The sequence below is a fragment of the Phasianus colchicus genome, chromosome 3, assembly GCF_987193195.1.
Source record: "Phasianus colchicus chromosome 3, bPhaCol1.hap1.1, whole genome shotgun sequence".
Lineage (NCBI taxonomy): Eukaryota > Metazoa > Chordata > Aves > Galliformes > Phasianidae > Phasianus > Phasianus colchicus.
In genome coordinates, this window is record NC_143438.1 from 31,256,929 (window position 1) to 31,274,682 (window position 17,754).

General features: G+C 35.1%; 1 protein-coding gene across 5 annotated transcripts in view; it reads right to left on the reverse strand.

Moving 5' to 3' along the window:
- Positions 1 to 17,754, reverse strand: part of PTPN3 (protein tyrosine phosphatase non-receptor type 3) — a 160,209-nt gene that overhangs the window by 50,428 nt on the left and 92,027 nt on the right. For all 5 annotated transcript variants that reach the window (XM_090137211.1, XM_090137212.1, XM_090137213.1 and 2 more), the window contains 4 exons: positions 16,561 to 16,648; positions 11,042 to 11,130; positions 5,736 to 5,799; positions 1,811 to 1,983 (listed from right to left, as the gene is read on the reverse strand). In XM_090137211.1, the coding sequence (XP_089993337.1) occupies positions 1,811 to 1,983; positions 5,736 to 5,799; positions 11,042 to 11,130; positions 16,561 to 16,648 (414 nt within the window). The remainder of the gene's footprint in view (positions 1 to 1,810; positions 1,984 to 5,735; positions 5,800 to 11,041; positions 11,131 to 16,560; positions 16,649 to 17,754) is intronic.

Consider the following 17,754-nt stretch of genomic DNA (forward strand, 5'->3'; position numbering starts at 1 on the left):
ATTTCAACTCATGAATTCTACTTTTCTTCTTAAATTGTTTTTATTTTCTCCTTCATCCCACTGGGAATTAGGAGGAGAGTAAGGGAACAACAGTGTGGTGCTTAGCCACCTGTCAGATTAAACCACAACAGTCATTTTGCAGTGCTGAATTCATATACCACATCAGTTTGTCCACCGTTAATTTTGTTATTATATAAGCCAAGGCCACACACTACAGCAAATTAAAAACCTTAATCCAACTCTTGAAGATGACAAACAACACAGCAAAGAAAATAAACAGCAAGGAACATGCTACACAGTATTGTTTCACGAAAAGACTCTCAAAAAGCTCCATAAATAGTGAAAAAAACTAGCATAGTGACTAGCAATTACCAATCCCTGTGACAAGTCCCACAACAGGCACCAAAATTGGAATAAAGTGGTACCTTTTGAAACTTATTCCTTAAAATTATATGGGCTATGCAATGCCTGTATGTGCATTGTGTATGTAAATATATGATCTTTTCATCCACTTGCAGTTTTAAAAAGAGAACGGTCTCCAGACATAGCATTCTGACAAGTGTACTGAGGAAGTGACTTTCTTAACAAGTTTGTATTGATCCATAAAGGATCTAATCCTCAAAATACACGTCTCTAAACACTTAGAAAAGTTCTTTATTGTTCATTCAGCTGCTTGTTTTTATTCATTCCAGCTATGATCTAGTACTACGCAAAAATATGGAGATTCCACTGAAGTGGAATGTAACATTTTATCAGTGTGCTTGTGCCTGGACAATTCTTTGTGCCTTTACTGGCATCATTTATAGGCAATGCTAGACCCTTCAGTATGAATTCCTGCAGTACTGAAAGAGACATCAGAATATGAAGAGCCAACTGCCAAAATTTGGGAAATTATTGGAAGTATGATAACACAGAATTACAGAATATAATGAGTAAGAAGGGACCTACAAGCATCTAGCCCAACTCCTGACATCATTCAGAAGTTGAATCTGGGTCCAAGTAGGAAAAGGATAAATTAAATAAGAAACAATTCAACAGTTAAGGAGAAAAGTAAAGAAAAGATAAAGTAAACAAGAAAATATTCTCCCCAAAACCATCAGAAAAAGCAGTTTACTGGTAAGTCTATGGAGACTACAGATAATCAAAGGACTAAAGAACTCCCTGAAATCTCACATTTTGAGAAGATAACGACATAAGACTTACAGCCCAGATGGTGCGTATGGAAAGGGTACATCCCAACTTCATGTAGCAAAATAACAAGCTCTGAACTACATTTTAGATACCACTGTGAAACTACCAGCTCAATGACAGCAGAAGCCAACAAAGCAAATAAAAGATGAGAAGTGTCACGACAGTGAAATCTTGAATGATTGGATGGGGAATTTTTTTCATCCCCATGTAACTAATTGAGATCTTTACGCACTTCAGAAATTGCCCTAACATATTAAACAGTGTTTATATAACAATAAGGAATAAACAGTTCAAAACAAATCTGTTCAGCAAATTCTCTTATTGGATCATTAACCACATAACATTTTAACTTTGTATTGTTGTTATACTTTATGTTGAAAAAGCAAGTTAAGACGATAACAGTAAAACAGACTCAAATAACTTTTTATGAGCATTATGTTGTAACGACATCATTGCACAAAAAAAAAAGGAAAACAAAGTTAGACAACTTGTCCAACGTTTCACAGAGACTGACACAATCACAAGCAGAACTGAGCTCTGCAACTTCAAATTCAGCTGTCACTGACAAATCCTCCTTTTGGCATTTACAATGGGAAACATGCTTTCACGCAATACTTACTTTGCTGGATTTCTAGAACCTAGGGTCCAATAATGTGACAATATTTTTTTTTCATGAGGTAGTGACTTCTTTGCCTGAAAAAATGTGTGATGCTCTACACAAGACTTCCACAGATTTTTGCATGCTCTGTAATTTAACATGTTGAAGGCAACAATATGCTCTCTGGATTCATTCTGTAACAGTAAGAAAATGTATATTTCAACATATACAAGCTGATCAAACAAAGCAAACGAGATTATAAAGCTATCATATAAGTAACAATGACATCACTTTTAGTCTAAATAATCAAATCAAATTCAGGAAAATAAAAATTCATCACATAGTAGATTTTGATCTGGAGATGGATGAAATGGCACGGTGAGTATATGAAATTCAAATGCCAAAACAAACCTTTTAAAAGTGTAAGCAATATTAACAATCATTAATAAGTTCAGCAGTTTCTAATCATTACAGTGCTAATTGAATGCAATGTTTAAGTCTATAGTGTCAAATATATTTTATATACAAGTATAATACAAAACAGCTAAACAGATTTTTGGATTTCCTGTCAGATTGTGATCTTCCCATGACAAACAAAACTCTTTAACACTGTATTAAGGTTGTAACGTACAAGAAGAATCTATCTGCAAATTCAAACTCTTCATATAAGACTTCACATACATATGTATTTTCCCTCAAAAGCGATAGCATACAAAAATCATCTGTTTGATATTCTCTTAAAAGATAGCCAAGATGTTAAGTGTTCCACTTGAGTTCTTTCGTTTGCTCACAGCAATAGATCAGTTTAGAAGTAACTACAGACCATTCTGGCCAGAATAATCAAGCTAGTTTTCTTGCATTCTTTTTCTTTCTATGCAATATTTTAAAAATGGCATCAGAAAACAATGCCACATTCTGCAAAGCACTTGAACTAGTGCAGTGACTTCATTTACAGATTCTCTATAGTGGAAGAGACAAGGAGAATCTCTAGGGGAAGCTAAAAATGACCTGCCTCTTTGCCATCTTTGGCATTGGTAGGCGTTTAAATGATTGTAATCTATGTATTTCCTGTATCTATTAAAAATGGAAAAAAAACCCAAGTTTTTTGTAAGGTTAGTTTGTTCACCTTGTACAGGAATTGCTAGGTCACAGCCTGAACAAATGGCTGAACATGAGGTGACAAGATGTGGCTAACCCAGGTAGCTCAGGTGCAAGGTATGCACCTGAGTGACTGAGAGGGGTGGACCCTCCTCACCTTCATTTAAGGGTTAGCAGCCAAGTGAGCAGGATCTCTATTTAGAGATTGTGCCTTTCTTGAGACTCCACTAGCTTTTTGGAAAGAGTAAACCAGTTTTCTCTGCATCACTTTCTGAACAAAATCTTAATGAATACCTTCACAAGCATGTTCCTATCCTCATGGAAGGCACTATCATCACCTTCCATTGCAGCACACTCTCAACGTACTGTAACCAATTCATCTTGGTGGTCAGCTCACCACAGTTACTTCTAATTAGCTCATATAAAATAGTATGTTCAAGCCCTGTGAAATTTTAACTCAATTTCTTGTGAGATAACAAGCATACAGCACTTAAACTTCTAATGAATAACAGCACTTCTGATCTACTCTCTGTTGGCTGAACACCACTTCATGTGTTTTATACTACTCCAGAGAACAATTCAAAGGAAATTTCAGATATTTCTGTTGGCCTGGAGCACTGGTCTTTTAATAGGCATAAAAATCTGTTTATCTGAACATCTCAATTATATACTGAAACGTGTAAAAATAACGACTTAAGTACACCTAATATTTCATTTTTAAAATTGAAATTTGAAAAAAACAATTTGGTCACAATTAAGTTTCTGTCAACTGCTGACACAATCTTCTTAAGTACTTTTACATAGCTGAGAATTGAAATATGGACACGCGCTAAGATAAGTATCTTGAAATTTTAGAAAAATCTGTTCAATTTTTACATTAAGAAAATCTTTTATTAACTAAGTCTTCTGGCTCACTGACAGGCCACCTTTTAAGTCACACCACAAAAAACTACGTACCATTTCAAGAGCTGAAGAGTATTCTAGTAGGATCCAAAGATTTAGTACTTACCATCGTTCTCAAGGCAAGTTCCAAATAGAATTCTATTCTATTCCAAATATTTTTGGAATATTACCTTAAGTTTTAAAGGCAAAAATTCTATTCTGTTCCAAATAGCATTCTAGTCATTTTTCAAAAAGTGAGGATTGGAGAAGTATGCCACCATTAAAGTAATGGGAAGAACTCTCAACAGTTAAAATGAGCATCTTACTATTTTAACATAAGGGGAGAACTCTCATCAGCTGCATGCCTATTTCATCACAGAGAATTTGGGCATGCCTACAGCATAGGAGTTAAAAACATAACTAAAATGCAGAAAAGGAACGGTTGTTTTCAAGCATTACATAAGCACACAAGTTCTATTTTGGAAGCTTCAAAAAGTTGCCTGTAAATTAGCATAGCTTCTATTTCTACTATAAATCTTATACCCTTCACTAAGTCTAAGTAATGTGGGCTTTTAAAACATCAGACATCCAGTGGTCCATTAGTCTTGCTTTCCAGTACTTCTGTAGCTTTTCAGTAAAAACAGAAATACTGCCTACTTCTTTCAAATAGCAGATCAATAGACTGAAGCAGCGGGATGATAGAAGTGGAGATGAATAACAGAAAGAGTGAGACAAAGTATGTTGATTCTTCCAAACAATGGCATAAGGAAAAAAAGGAGCACGAGAATAAATCAAGGAAACATCTTAGGTGACCACAAATTCATAGCCTTTAAGAAATTATGTAGATTTTAAAGAAAATCTACATATGCACATGCAAAATTCTGAAGTGTTTCTGTTACCATCTTTAATAAAAAATTGCCTACTAACACACAGCATCCACTCTGCTTTCGTCACGATCTTCCACCTTCCTTATTTATAGCCTTATTCACTTATTTTCCTCTGTGCTTCCAAGCAAAAGACCAACACAACATAAACCACCAACAGTCACAAACCATTCAAGCAACCCAGAGTTCAAGAGAAATGCAATATCAGTCTAGCTGCTCCTCACTGCCACAGCAGACTTTTCAAAGCAGCATCATTAGAGTACTGCAGGTATGCAGACTGCTGCCCTACATTTCAAGCAAAGGGGAGCAAAGGACAAGGATGATAGTATCTAAAGGTTTAACAGTTTATCTGGTCTGCTTTTTCATATCTACTAAGAAAGAGTAAAAGGTCTTGTAGCCAGACTCACTTTCTCTACAGTTCTGTAGCTCTAAGCATAACACAGCACAAATTACTGTTATTTCATACAGGTCTCATACAGTTATGTAAGAGATTGGTAAAACAAATTAAGGACTTTGAAATGTCATCATTTAATGAAAGTTCAAATGATCAAACTTCAAAAATGCTACTCTTTCCAAAGGTGACACTGGTCTCCAGAAAGAGAACTTCAATTTGACAGCAATGAAGTCTTAAGACCATTACAAACTGACGCTCCATTTCTCCAAATCCTATAAAACTAAGCAGATTTAGTAGATTAATTGCTGTGAGGTACTCCATGGGGCACAGGGAGCAACAAAAAAAAAAAAAAGAGTAGCAGCTACTAAAAAGCAAAACGCTGGGTTACTAAACACTGAAGAAAGGATCAACAGCTGTGTTTCCCTGAAGTATACAATGGAAAAGATACCAGTTAGAAAGACGTAGTCCAACAGACTGAAGATGGAAAGGCTCCAAGTTGGAAAGGAAACAAAAATGGGAAATGAGTGAGCATAAAAGAACCACAATAGCAAAGCAAGTTGATAAAAAACAATTTCAAAAGGAAGTTAACGTAACAGAGCACCTACAGGTCCAACCATCTGTTACCTTAAGTTTTAAAGGCAAAAATTTGAATACAATCGCTTAAGAAAAAAGTGAAATGACTACTTACATGTTTTTGCCGTTGTTGTATAAAAAACTTCTTCCTTTTAAAGGAAATTTTTAATATGTTCACCCTGAAAGAGAAAGGCAGACCATGAAACACTAAATAATATTGGAAGGGAAAATAATAATAATAATAATTAAAAATAACATGGTGTGCAGTGAGTGTAAGAGATTACAGTTGTTAAACATTCAGTGAAAAATATGCAATCATCTCCTGTATGTTGAGTGGCAAACAGACGTCAAGAAACTCAAGATTTTAGCTAAGGAGGAAAGGTCTTTTGAAAATTAAGGTTCTTCCTCATTTACTCTTTAAATAGCTCACATAGCAATTCTCTCCCACCAAATCTATTCTTGCAGTAAAAACTTGATGACATCCTTTAGTAGCTGCACAAATGTTAAACATGTCAAGTTTGTATAGCTTAAGAGTTATATGACAACTGTGACTAAGAGAACAAAATTTAAGACCTTAATGACATGACAAGATTGGTCGAACAGTATCTAAAATTGCCCAGAAATTTCACAGAACATTGAAAGACAATGTACTCTTAACAACAAAAGCATTGTAATCATAGTCATACTTGACGGATGAGAACTGTAAGAATGGGTGTTAATCTTTTTTTCACATATTATTAACACTGTAAAAAAAATACAACAAACTATATAGCTGAAATGAATACTTTTCAATACATATGTGGTATGAATAAAGATTTTAAGGCTAGGATTACACTGGAATTGGTGCTTAAGAATATAATCAAAATGAAAAGTGTTTATCAGTTTTGCTAGATTAAACAAACTGCTAGGTTCCCACACATTTTCCGACAGCTAAACAAGATTTGTCTCAATACTTCTCTTCAGTAATTGAAATCTACACATTCTGGTAAAAAAATTCACTGTCTGTAATCAGGTGGAACCACATGGATAGCTGGAGAAAGCTATTTCAGGTCTGACCAATATTTGTGGAAAAAGCCATCTATACCACACAAAAGATTTTCAGAAGGTTGCTACTAAAGGTCTTGAAATACTCTGTTAACTGCTAAAATTTCACAGCATCTTAGATTTTCAGATACAAAGCATATAAAAAAATCATCTCAGTTCTTAACATGGTTTTCACATCACTCAGCAAGTAGAACCAAAGCATATAATCCATTCTCCATTCCTGTGCAGGATGCACTGTCACAGAGCAACTCTCCTTGTTCACAGAGGAGATCATATATGCAAGTTACCAACAAGTGAACTGAAAGAACAATTCCTACTGTTGTATAAAAGGGGCAGAAAACCAAACCTCAGAAAATTGCTCACTTCCAAAAAAATATTTTCCCTTATCAATTACAGAGCCACAAATGAACAAGAATTTCATTCATAGTATTCCTAGGCAACCAAATTGCTGTTCAAGGTACTGGAAAGTTTTAATAACATCCATCTTTTTTTGTAAGGACAATTCTAGAAATACCTGCCCCACTTGACTTGCTGCCTGAGGTGATAATAATCTGTACTGTATATCTGTAAGCTCTGCATTCCCATCTTGCCCACAAGTCATATAAATTTGTAGTAGTACTTACTGAGGTGGAAATCATTACTATCTATCTTAATGTTTGTGCTACTCTGGCTGAAATAGTACTTTTCTAGTTTCTTTCCTTTCATGTTTCTTTACTTCTGCTTACACTCAGCATTTGGAGTTGTTCACACAGTTGCTGTCACTGCTCTTAGGCAAATGTGGTGCCAGCAGAAATACAAAATACAAATGAATGACCTTGCAGACTAAGCATAACATCCTCCAGCTAACAACAAAAAAGTACCAGCACCTTAAAACACCAAGACTCTCTCCATCTCTCCCCACTTCTTTTAAAACAATTTTCTGCATGACCACATAACCACTTCATGTCAATTCAAGGCAATAAGTCTCTTTTATTTCAGTGTATATACAACACACTTCTCAATTCCACTCATTCTTAAGGCATAACTAAGCCTATTTAATTCAGTGACAAACAACACTTGCTAATGTGACAGTTTTATGTAACATTAACACAAAATCATTTGCAGCACTACGCCTATTAGTCAAGGCAATGTTCACATACAGCACAAGTCACAGACTAAAGCAAGAGATTAAGGCATTGAAGGATTTAGATTTAACAAGGATTTGAAGGTGTCACATCCAAAATATGAGCTGAATGGATTGCAGTTATTTTAACAGGTGGCTCAGCTGCCCCTACCACTCACTAATCATCTGTCCAGTGAACATGCAGCTTTCACGAAATATCAGAATTCACCATTTATTTTTAAAATGCTAAATAGCTGAAGCACAGTGACAATGATACATTTTTGGCTCCTGTCTTTCTATCATTCACAAGGGTCAAATCAGATTCGTCACTCACTGAACCATAGTTACTTATTTCTAAGCACCATGGAGGTTCTGCTGCAAACAGCTGGTATTTTTTGACCCGAAGGAAAAATACTTCTTAACTGTAAATCTTACAGTTTGCCCTAGGAAGATTCAGTAGGAAAGCTCCTGTCAAATGTTGTAAATATAAGACTCAGTTCAGTAGTTTCTTGATTTTAGCTAGCAATAAAGCATATATTCCTTTAGCAATTTCTCTCAAGTTATCAAAGCAAAGAATCTGCATCCCATCCAGTGAACAGCATATAATACACTACCTTTGCTGCTGATGTAGAACAGAGACGAGCCTGTATATTTTTGCCTTTATTTGCCTATATTTACCTGCCAAACAAACCTGGAAATGATCACATAATAGTAAAGCACCCCAAGAATAATTTTTTGGAGAATATGAATTTTTGGGTTAAATCCAAAGTTGTTTTTAAAATCTGCCTTGACTTGTGTTGCTTCTGCCTAAGTGCACAGTTCCTAACAAAGTTTGCTTTCATTTAAAATCCTTCCTTTACCAAGGCAGGGCAATCTATTCACTGCCTCTCTGTTCCCAAACACCTTTGGTTCCCTTTGACTACTACCATACAATACAGTTATACTGATATCCATTAACGCTGCAGAGCATTTTGGTATTGGAATGAGTGCTTTGATGGTATTTGCTGCCACCTTGAGTTTCACCATGTTTATGCTGAAGCCTCCTCAGTTCACAGGAAGATGACTTACTACAAGCAGTTACATAAAAAGACTAAATAACAATTCCAATTATCTGAATAGGTTTTTGCATTCTCAGGCATACAATGCTTCTTGAGAAGCCTCCTTCATGCTTTCAACGCAACCAACATACATTAAAACTACAGATACTCAGATACTACCAAAATGTATTCCACTTTGATGTCTAAAAAAAAAAATTGAAAGTATACACTATAAGTGCATACAATACTAGCTAACATACTTACCTGACAATTTATTATTATTATTATTATTTTTTTTAATCAGTAGGGAGGGGTTAGAATGGAAGAAATGGACACCATTCCTGAATGAATAACTATAACCTACTCAGAAAATATCTAAAGTCATCCCCTATGTAGTGGGTTTATGCCCTTTCATTCCTTGCAACCTGGGAATACAATTTTAAAGAAAAAGTAGGAAAGCTTGAAACAATTGCAATAGCAGTCAATAGAAACTACTAGCACCCATAACCACTGTTCCAGGAGAGAAAGTTATTCAAACTGAAAAAAATGTTTTTGTTCCCACCCCATTCTTTTTTCTTTTTTGTTTTGTTTTTGTCAGTTACAGTAGTTTTATGTGCAAAATGTTTTAGCAGCTGTGTTTTACTCCTGAAGAGCAAGAAGAAATAAAAGTAAGGAGATGTTACTTTTGAAGCAATCTACAAACACAATAAAAAAAGGAGACATTTGTTTGAGGCAGTTCTTGAACAATAGGACATTGTGCATTCCTCTTGCCTTATATGCTGTAAAGCACTGTTTCCCTTCTATAAAAATATATATATAGTACAGGATTTTAAGATATTGTCACTATGGTTTTCAGGTGTTGCCCATTCATGCCAAAGGTCACTGAAGTTGGCACCATAAGCCTTGCAAAAGATAGAAAGTGTGCCTGCAGTTGCAAATTTTTAAAATCCGCAGCTGTTTCAAGAAGCTGGGAGATTGACATATGAAAGGATGGAGCTCGGGGCACAAAGATGAGAGATAGAAGTCTTCTATGCAGTAGTGTGCATTAGAGGTGGAAAAAAAGCAAGACACTACTGTGCTATATGAAAGCATTATTGACATGCATTTGTGAGAGCTACAGTATATTTAAGTTGAAAGAGAAGTCACTGCAATGAAAAGAAAATCCAGAGACTATATGGTACATTTACCATTAAAATTTAAATGGAAACCTATTTTATTATTTTATCCTAGGAAATACCTATTAGATTATGTTCCTAATGATCTGACAGAAGAACTTGTGCATTTAAGGAAGATTGCTTATAGGCACTTTCTTGCATAATCAAGGTGCAAAATGCTAGTAGTACTCACTGAAATACATTATCCTGTCATGAATACAAGAGCTTAATAGTTTTGCTGATAACTTTCTTCAGAAAAACTGTTACAAATTATGTGAGGAAGTTACGTATAACATGATGAAACTGTACTTTCTAATCTAATTACACTTATTTTAAAGAAGAAAGACGGAAACATTCTTTTCTTTCTAATACAATCAAAAAATCCTAAGGAAAAGCCAAACCACTGTATCATTTGCCACTTACTTAACAGGTCTTACTATAATATAAATAAACTACACAAATACTACTCATAACTAGAGCTTTCCTAATTTCTGATGTCATTCACATTAGACACCTTGTATACACTGCTTCTTCCCATAGAGAATATTTTCTAAAACACTGCCAGGTGTTGTCAGAATCGCTGTACAATGAAAGTCTCTTCCCCCATAGATTCTAAATCTTACAAGTTACCATTAGACAGCCTTGTCTGATCTAAAAATTTACGTGTTAAAATATTCCTGTTTCAATAAATCCAATATTTGAAGTAATTCATTTTGCATTCTGTGAAGCGAATATCAGACCATTAGCTGTTGAGCTTCCTAATTATGCTGATTTAAACAAAAGCAAAAAAAGCCAACACACATCTTTACGAACAACAGCAGAACACATCTCTAAAACAACAAGATAATCCTATTTATACACTGACATATTTATGTGAATGGACTCAAACAAGATTTCACATAGTTCAAGTAGTTCAAACATCCTTAAGAATTAACAAGTTTCATTTTCACCTCAGCCTAAGGAAATATGTTAAGTCATAAAGAACAAAATTATATACTACAAATTTATTTGAAATAAATGTTAAAGCAGATGAAAAAACAAATTAAAAGACCAGATATAATTCTTTAATAATAAATGAATTTACCAGGGATAGAAGCTTGTGCAGATGAGTTTTCTATACACAGCAATTCCACTGGATGCAATACCAATCATGAGATCTAGATTATGGAGATCCTGCAACAGAAAAGTACTGTAAGAGCAGAAGCATAAGTTTGTGCGATTCCTATTAATCTACTTATAAATTCATTTTCAAGTTTTCTATACTTAAAATATAACTTCCCTAGCAAAAATTCAATCACGTTAGGATTTTTTTTTTTTTGTCTTTTTCTTTGATCCTATCTGCTAGGTACTGTAGTCACTAAAACAAGCTGTAATGCTAACCTAACTACATTAAATAGTCTTTAAGACAATATGACACTGAAGATTCCAGCCTAGCCTTACATAATTCAGCACTGGTAAACAAGCTGAATCTCAAGATCAGCCAGTCAAAATTTTTGAAATGGGACAAAATTAGTCTTATTCCAAGCTGACCTCCAAAGACATCTTACAAAAGACAGGGCAAGAGGTAGCCACAATTCTGCATACAGTAAACCAATATGCACATGCATATGAATATTTGATACACAAAACTGAATCAACTGTTAATTAAGAAAGAAACCTGTGTATTAGCTTAACATGCTAAACTGGAAAGATGCATCCATAATTTACAATAGCTTTATGATTACTGAGATCGTCAAGAAAAAATAAAAGCTTAAAAATAAAGCAAAAATTTGAGGTTAACAAGAAAAAAAAAAGAGGAAAGAACTGAATGCTCAATTTGAGGCGAAACCTAAACTGATGTTACAAGAACTACAAATCTTGGCTTACATCTTCTCTGTGAGGGACCTGTAATAGTACATCACAGACAAGTTTCTAAATAGAGCAGAATACATGCATCTATCTACACAAGCATAGAACCCACTAGTTAAAATATCAGGTTTGACTCAAATGTAGCTTCAGATTACTTTGCAAAGGATGGCCAAAGGTTCTATTAAAGCCTTCAGTAGCTTCACTGCTCCTCTAGATGGTACTCTGTGCTCACTGAAATACACATAATTCTTGTATATTCAATCCCTATTTCTTTATATTAGTAAGATACAGAAGAATAGACCACATAAACCCACCGTTTGAACTAAAAACAGTGAAAAATCTACAGCAAATCCTTTAAAAATGGTTGAATAAAACTGTGATACAGGTACATGACTGAATTAAGCTGAATCCAATTTGCAATAGTTTACAAACCTGTAAAATATCACAGTACTTCACAAAGAATGCGCATAACCTCAATATTTAATAAATAATACATCAGCACTAAAAACTGACAAGAGAGACACCACTTCTATTTCTAAGAGTTTAACACATGAAAATTATATAGACAACTGTACAAACAAGCTTTATCTCAGAATAGTGCAGAATTCACTGAAATGAGAAACAATTCCCTGCTGCCCCACTTTTCCAAAGGCTGCTGCTACATGAGGTGGTTGAACCTCCATCTGAAGATGCTCTTGGCTTGCCACAGTTTATGGCAGCATAATACAGAAATCTAGAACTTGCACCTCTTTATTTAATGTGCTGGGGAAAAAACTGAAGAGTTTTGGCAAGGGAATACATCTAATTTAGCTGCTTTTGTCCTGATACCACCAACCTAACACAGAGCAGAAGCCTGTATTATTGGAACTTGAAGCTTACTCCAAGTTCCTGCTTTAAAGAAAAAAATAATATTAAAAATAATAATAATAATAAATCAATAGTCTGAAGGAAAAACAGCTTAGGAGAAAAAAAATGAAAGCCTAAATTATTTACCAGAAAAAGAACCATATAATCATAGAAAATTCCAAGTTGGAAGGGGCCCGTAAGGGTCAGAGTCCAATTACTGGCTCCACACTGGACCACCCAAAATTCAAACCCTATGTCTGAGAGCATTGTCCAAACACTCCTTGAACAGCATCAGCTTGGGGCCATGCCCACTGCCCAGGGCAGCCTGCTCCAGTGTCTGACCATACTCTGATGTACTCTTTTCCTGATGTCCTGAGAATTAGCTAAACACTTGATGGGGAGGCCAAAGCACTCTATTTTTTCTAGAAGCTGTGCCAAAACAAACTTCATATTCTGCCTCTACCTCAGTCAAAATACCTAATCTTCCTTGCTTATTCATTTAAGGAATTCTTCTGTATTAAACAAGTAATCTGAAAACAAGATCTTGGACCAACGTAAAGAAATATGGTCTCACAAAAGAAAGATGAAGTAGGTGGGCACTTACTTTCCTTTCAAAGCATCAGTGCTATTGAACTGCACTAAAAACTGTCACGCATATACCTCTTTTTCCTTCTTTCTTTATAGAGATAAGCACACAAAACAAACAAAAAAAACACAAACAAGGTAAAAAAAAAAAGATCATGTCAGTGATCTTGTTAGTTAAATATTCATTGATTTTTAATTTCAAATGTAATTACCAATAAGATTTTTGTAGACATGGAAATAGCATTGATCTGAACTGAAGGTATCCCTTCAGTTTCTGTAAGTTCCCCTCCAGAGTAGAAACAGGTTAATATCAGAACAATTATTCAACAGATCAGATAATGTTCTAAAGTAAAAAGAAGATATAGTACAGAATTCAGGAAACCTTGATATAGTTTTGAGGCATTAACTGAGTTTCTTAGTATCAGTTCATTTTTGAATATAACAACTTTAAAGGTTCTGATTGATCCTCAGAGAAATGCAGAAATGACTGCTGATGAAAACTGACCTCTGTTTAAGACACTACTCAAAAGTGTTCTGTTTGGTTGTTAGAAGGAAGCATACACTTGAGTTCTGCAGAATGTCTGACTTCACATAATAGAACACTAAGGTTAAGGAAGCTAGACATTTATCTGATGTTTCATTATTATCATCATCACCACCACAGAATGGCCTGGGTTGAAAAGGACCACAACGATCATCTAATTTCAACCCCCCTGCTATATGCAGGGTCGCCAGTCACTAGAAACATTATCCAAAAGCATCCCTCTCTGGACCACCAGTACAAGAGGACCAGTTTCTTCTGTCTATTAGCATAAAGGCCAGATGTTACCCACTTTCTCTGCCACGTAGAATATTTAAGACTAAGATTATTTTATCCATGAGGAAAAAGCTGAATTACAAGGATTCACAGAGGTAAAACCTTTCAAAATGTCAGTTTTGTAACTAGCCTCTGCTAACATCTGTTCAAAGCACTGGGATTTGGCAAAACAAGAGGGATGATTTAAGAACAGCATTAAGCAAGGAAGAGCTATGAAGAGCTATGCCAAATATTCCCGTCAAAGCTGGGGTTTCATGTAATAGTCTCAGTAAGGATGTAGTGAGGGGAGATATCTAACCTTCACTGCAGACTTCAGAACCAGAGACCATTTCAGCACACTCTTTCAAACTTCAGAAAAGTACTGTTTATGGCCAACACGAACTACCAGATGAGACCACAAGATGAACACTCTTCTGTAGGACTGCTGCTGCAGCACAGGCTTACAACTTAGCAAATAACAGAGTATCTACCAGGACAGAACACCAGGAACGTCCACTCTGATGAAACCCAGTGCCATTACTTTCCCCATAGGCTTTGAAAAATAAATGAATAGCAACAAAGGTATTAATTCAGATGGAAATAGTAGCAAAAAAATCTGCATCTTAGCTGCCTGGAATAGAGATGCTTTGACTTAAATGTGCTCTATTCGATTCAGATCATACAAAAAATACTGTTTGGTGTCAGGTAGGGTAGGTGATCATGACTAGTAGTCAGCCATCCTGTATCCATTAGATACAAGAGAATGCATTGAAAATAAGAAATAGACTGTTAAGCAGTATTTCCAGAGAACATTACTACTCTGAACTGAAATCTTGTTTGGCTGAAAAATGTCTCTCTCTGCTCTGAACTGTCCTTCCTACTTGACACTGATCTCTACTGAAATCCCGTGTATATTTCAATAGCCTACAATTCATGAAGTCTATAGGAAATTTAAATAATTTCAGAAACTGCATCCCATGGATTTTAAGAGAATAGAATGTTTGTCTCATCATGAAAGTCTGGAATTTATGGTCTCTTATCAAAACAGCGACCAAAAAAGTTAAAAGGCACAGACTGATGAACTGAAGGCATACAGGGAAGTCTGAGGTGTGATGGGTAAGGGGCTCTTCAGCAAAGCAGGAATTTCACAGAGATAACAGAATGGGCAGTGAATCCAGACGAAGTCAGATTTAGGATACTCATTTAACAAAAGGGTAAATTTTTACATTGTCAAAACAGTGTCATAGCACACATGAACAAATTTCCGGTATCACTTACCCACAACCTCTGCATTTGAAACAATGTATCTTAACAGTAAAACTGGCCTCTCCTTATTCCCCTATCAGATGTTATGAGCATAGTTTCCATTCTAATCCCTTTAGTCTTTTCCTTCCCTTTCTATTCCCACATTCCCTTAGAAAACAGCCACTGCTGCTTTTTAAAATAATTTTTCCGCGAGTATGAATGTAATTACAGTAGCTTTATACATGAGCAGTTTAGGGATCTTTATTAATTCAATGTACTCACTCATTTGTGATAGCATACATTAAAAAAAAAGAAAGAATTTTACTGAGGAAAGAAAATGATCCTTTCTATCCACTGCACAAGGTTGCAAAAGATCTTAAAGCCCATTTAGTCCAGCCATTTATTTCCCACCGATATTTCCCCACTAAACCACATCTTGTAGTGCTACATCTAAAAGTTTCTTGAACACTTCCAGGGACTGTGACTCCACTACCTTCTGAGCAGCCTGTGCCACTGCCTCACCACTCTTTCTGAGAAGACATTTTCCCTGATATCCAATCTGAACATCCCCTGGTAAAACTAATGATATTTTCATTAAAATCCTCAATATAGTCAATAAATCTCAGATGAATGTTAGTAAAAACAGCAGTCATCTTCATCAAGGAGCTCAACCTTCTGCATTGCACATCACTACATTTTTATGTTGCAAGATATATGCCAAAATAGTTCACTAATCCGTAAGAGTACAAATTACCATTTGTGCACCAGGATGCAAGAAAAAGGAGTAATGGCAATTCAGATACTGTAATTAAACAATGAAATGCCAGTAGACAATGAAATGCTAGGACATATTTCTTATCAATGAATACCCTGTGTCTAAACAGTTTCAAATACATCTCTAGTGGTCATCTACCACGTGGATTCACCCTATATTCAGAGGATACAGAAATAAAAAATGGGTCAGTATTTTTAATGCTGTGTAAAGAAAATGAATGCTGTTTCTATTAAGACATTCATAAACTTTAGTAAATCTCTTAGGTAAAATGTACAGCAGCATTAAACTATGCTTTTAAGATGCACTGTAACTCCTTTGAGATTAATCTAGTTTTTATGTTTATTGTAATTCCAGGATCTAAGTTACTAAAACATTTGAAAAAATATCAAATTCAAAAGTGACACATGGTAAAGTCAAGAATAAAATGCTACTGTTTTTTATTGCTGTATATATCTGCAAGAATGTGTATATAACATTTTTCAAGTGAAATATTGCAATGTAAACATACTCTACCACTGTGCAATTCCACTCCATAGAAATCAAGCGTCCGTGCTATATTTATGTAGCAGGACTCCGCTTCAGATTGCTTGAGGCCACTGAAAGAAGGCAAAAAAAAAAAGATTTAGACCATAGACAAAATAACACACATGACATTAAATTTATTCCAAATGCAGGAAAAAAAAAAAGAATCCTACTATCCAACATCTGTGAAAAACTTCATTAAAGAGTTCCACAAAGTACTTTACTTGTTAAGGACTTCCTAAGAGACTCTCAAAATTGCCCAGGTCACAAAACAGTGTCATTGCCTCAGTCACTCAGCACTTTTCAGAAAAATCATTCTTAGCTGTTTTGTTTAAAGGGATAAGGAAACTAGGCCTCTATAATGGCTTCTTTTATAACAAGAAACTGTATCCACAGACATTATATTGTTTACTATCTCAGAAGGAAGTTGTTAAGAAGAAACATTAGAAGCACGAATCTATGCAAAAGTAAAGGGAAAGGAGAGAAGAATATTAAATAAGTTAATGTTATAGAACCCAACAAGCTAAATTTACAATCGATAAACAAAATCCTATTTTTCCCCCTGGTGTTAGGTGTGAAATGTGGTGCCAGACTTGCAAGGATTCTATATCTTCTACTTTTTAAAAAAACTTTTTCAACTCTGACAGACATCTGCTTTCAAAAAAGAACTCGAAAATCCTCACACATCAAATTAACTTTAGAACTTCATAGAACTTCTACATGGAATCTCCTAGGAGCTGTAAAACACAAAAAATCAACAAGTAATCCCTACATAGTTTGCTTTCCCAGGCAGCCTACTAATTATTCACCTGAAAGGATTGCAGCCTGAAGAATATCCCCTTAAACACGACAAGAAGGTATTTGCTTCCAACAAATTGTAGGACCATGATTTTATTATCTGAGAATTGATTAGAAAAGAGCCCACTCTAATGCAAAATCTGCTGTAGGCTACTGACATCATGTTGTGCCAGCAATAATCCTGGTCTTGCAGCACAGACCAATGAATCAGACACTACAGCATATTAAAGAAACTGTCAGAACAGAGATCAAACCATTACCATCTACCCACATTTAAGAAAAGCCTGCAGATACTACTGTCTCATAGCTACCACTAAACACAGGAAAAAACAAGAAATAATGCCCATTAAATTATGTTAATTAAATGTGATTTAAACTAACA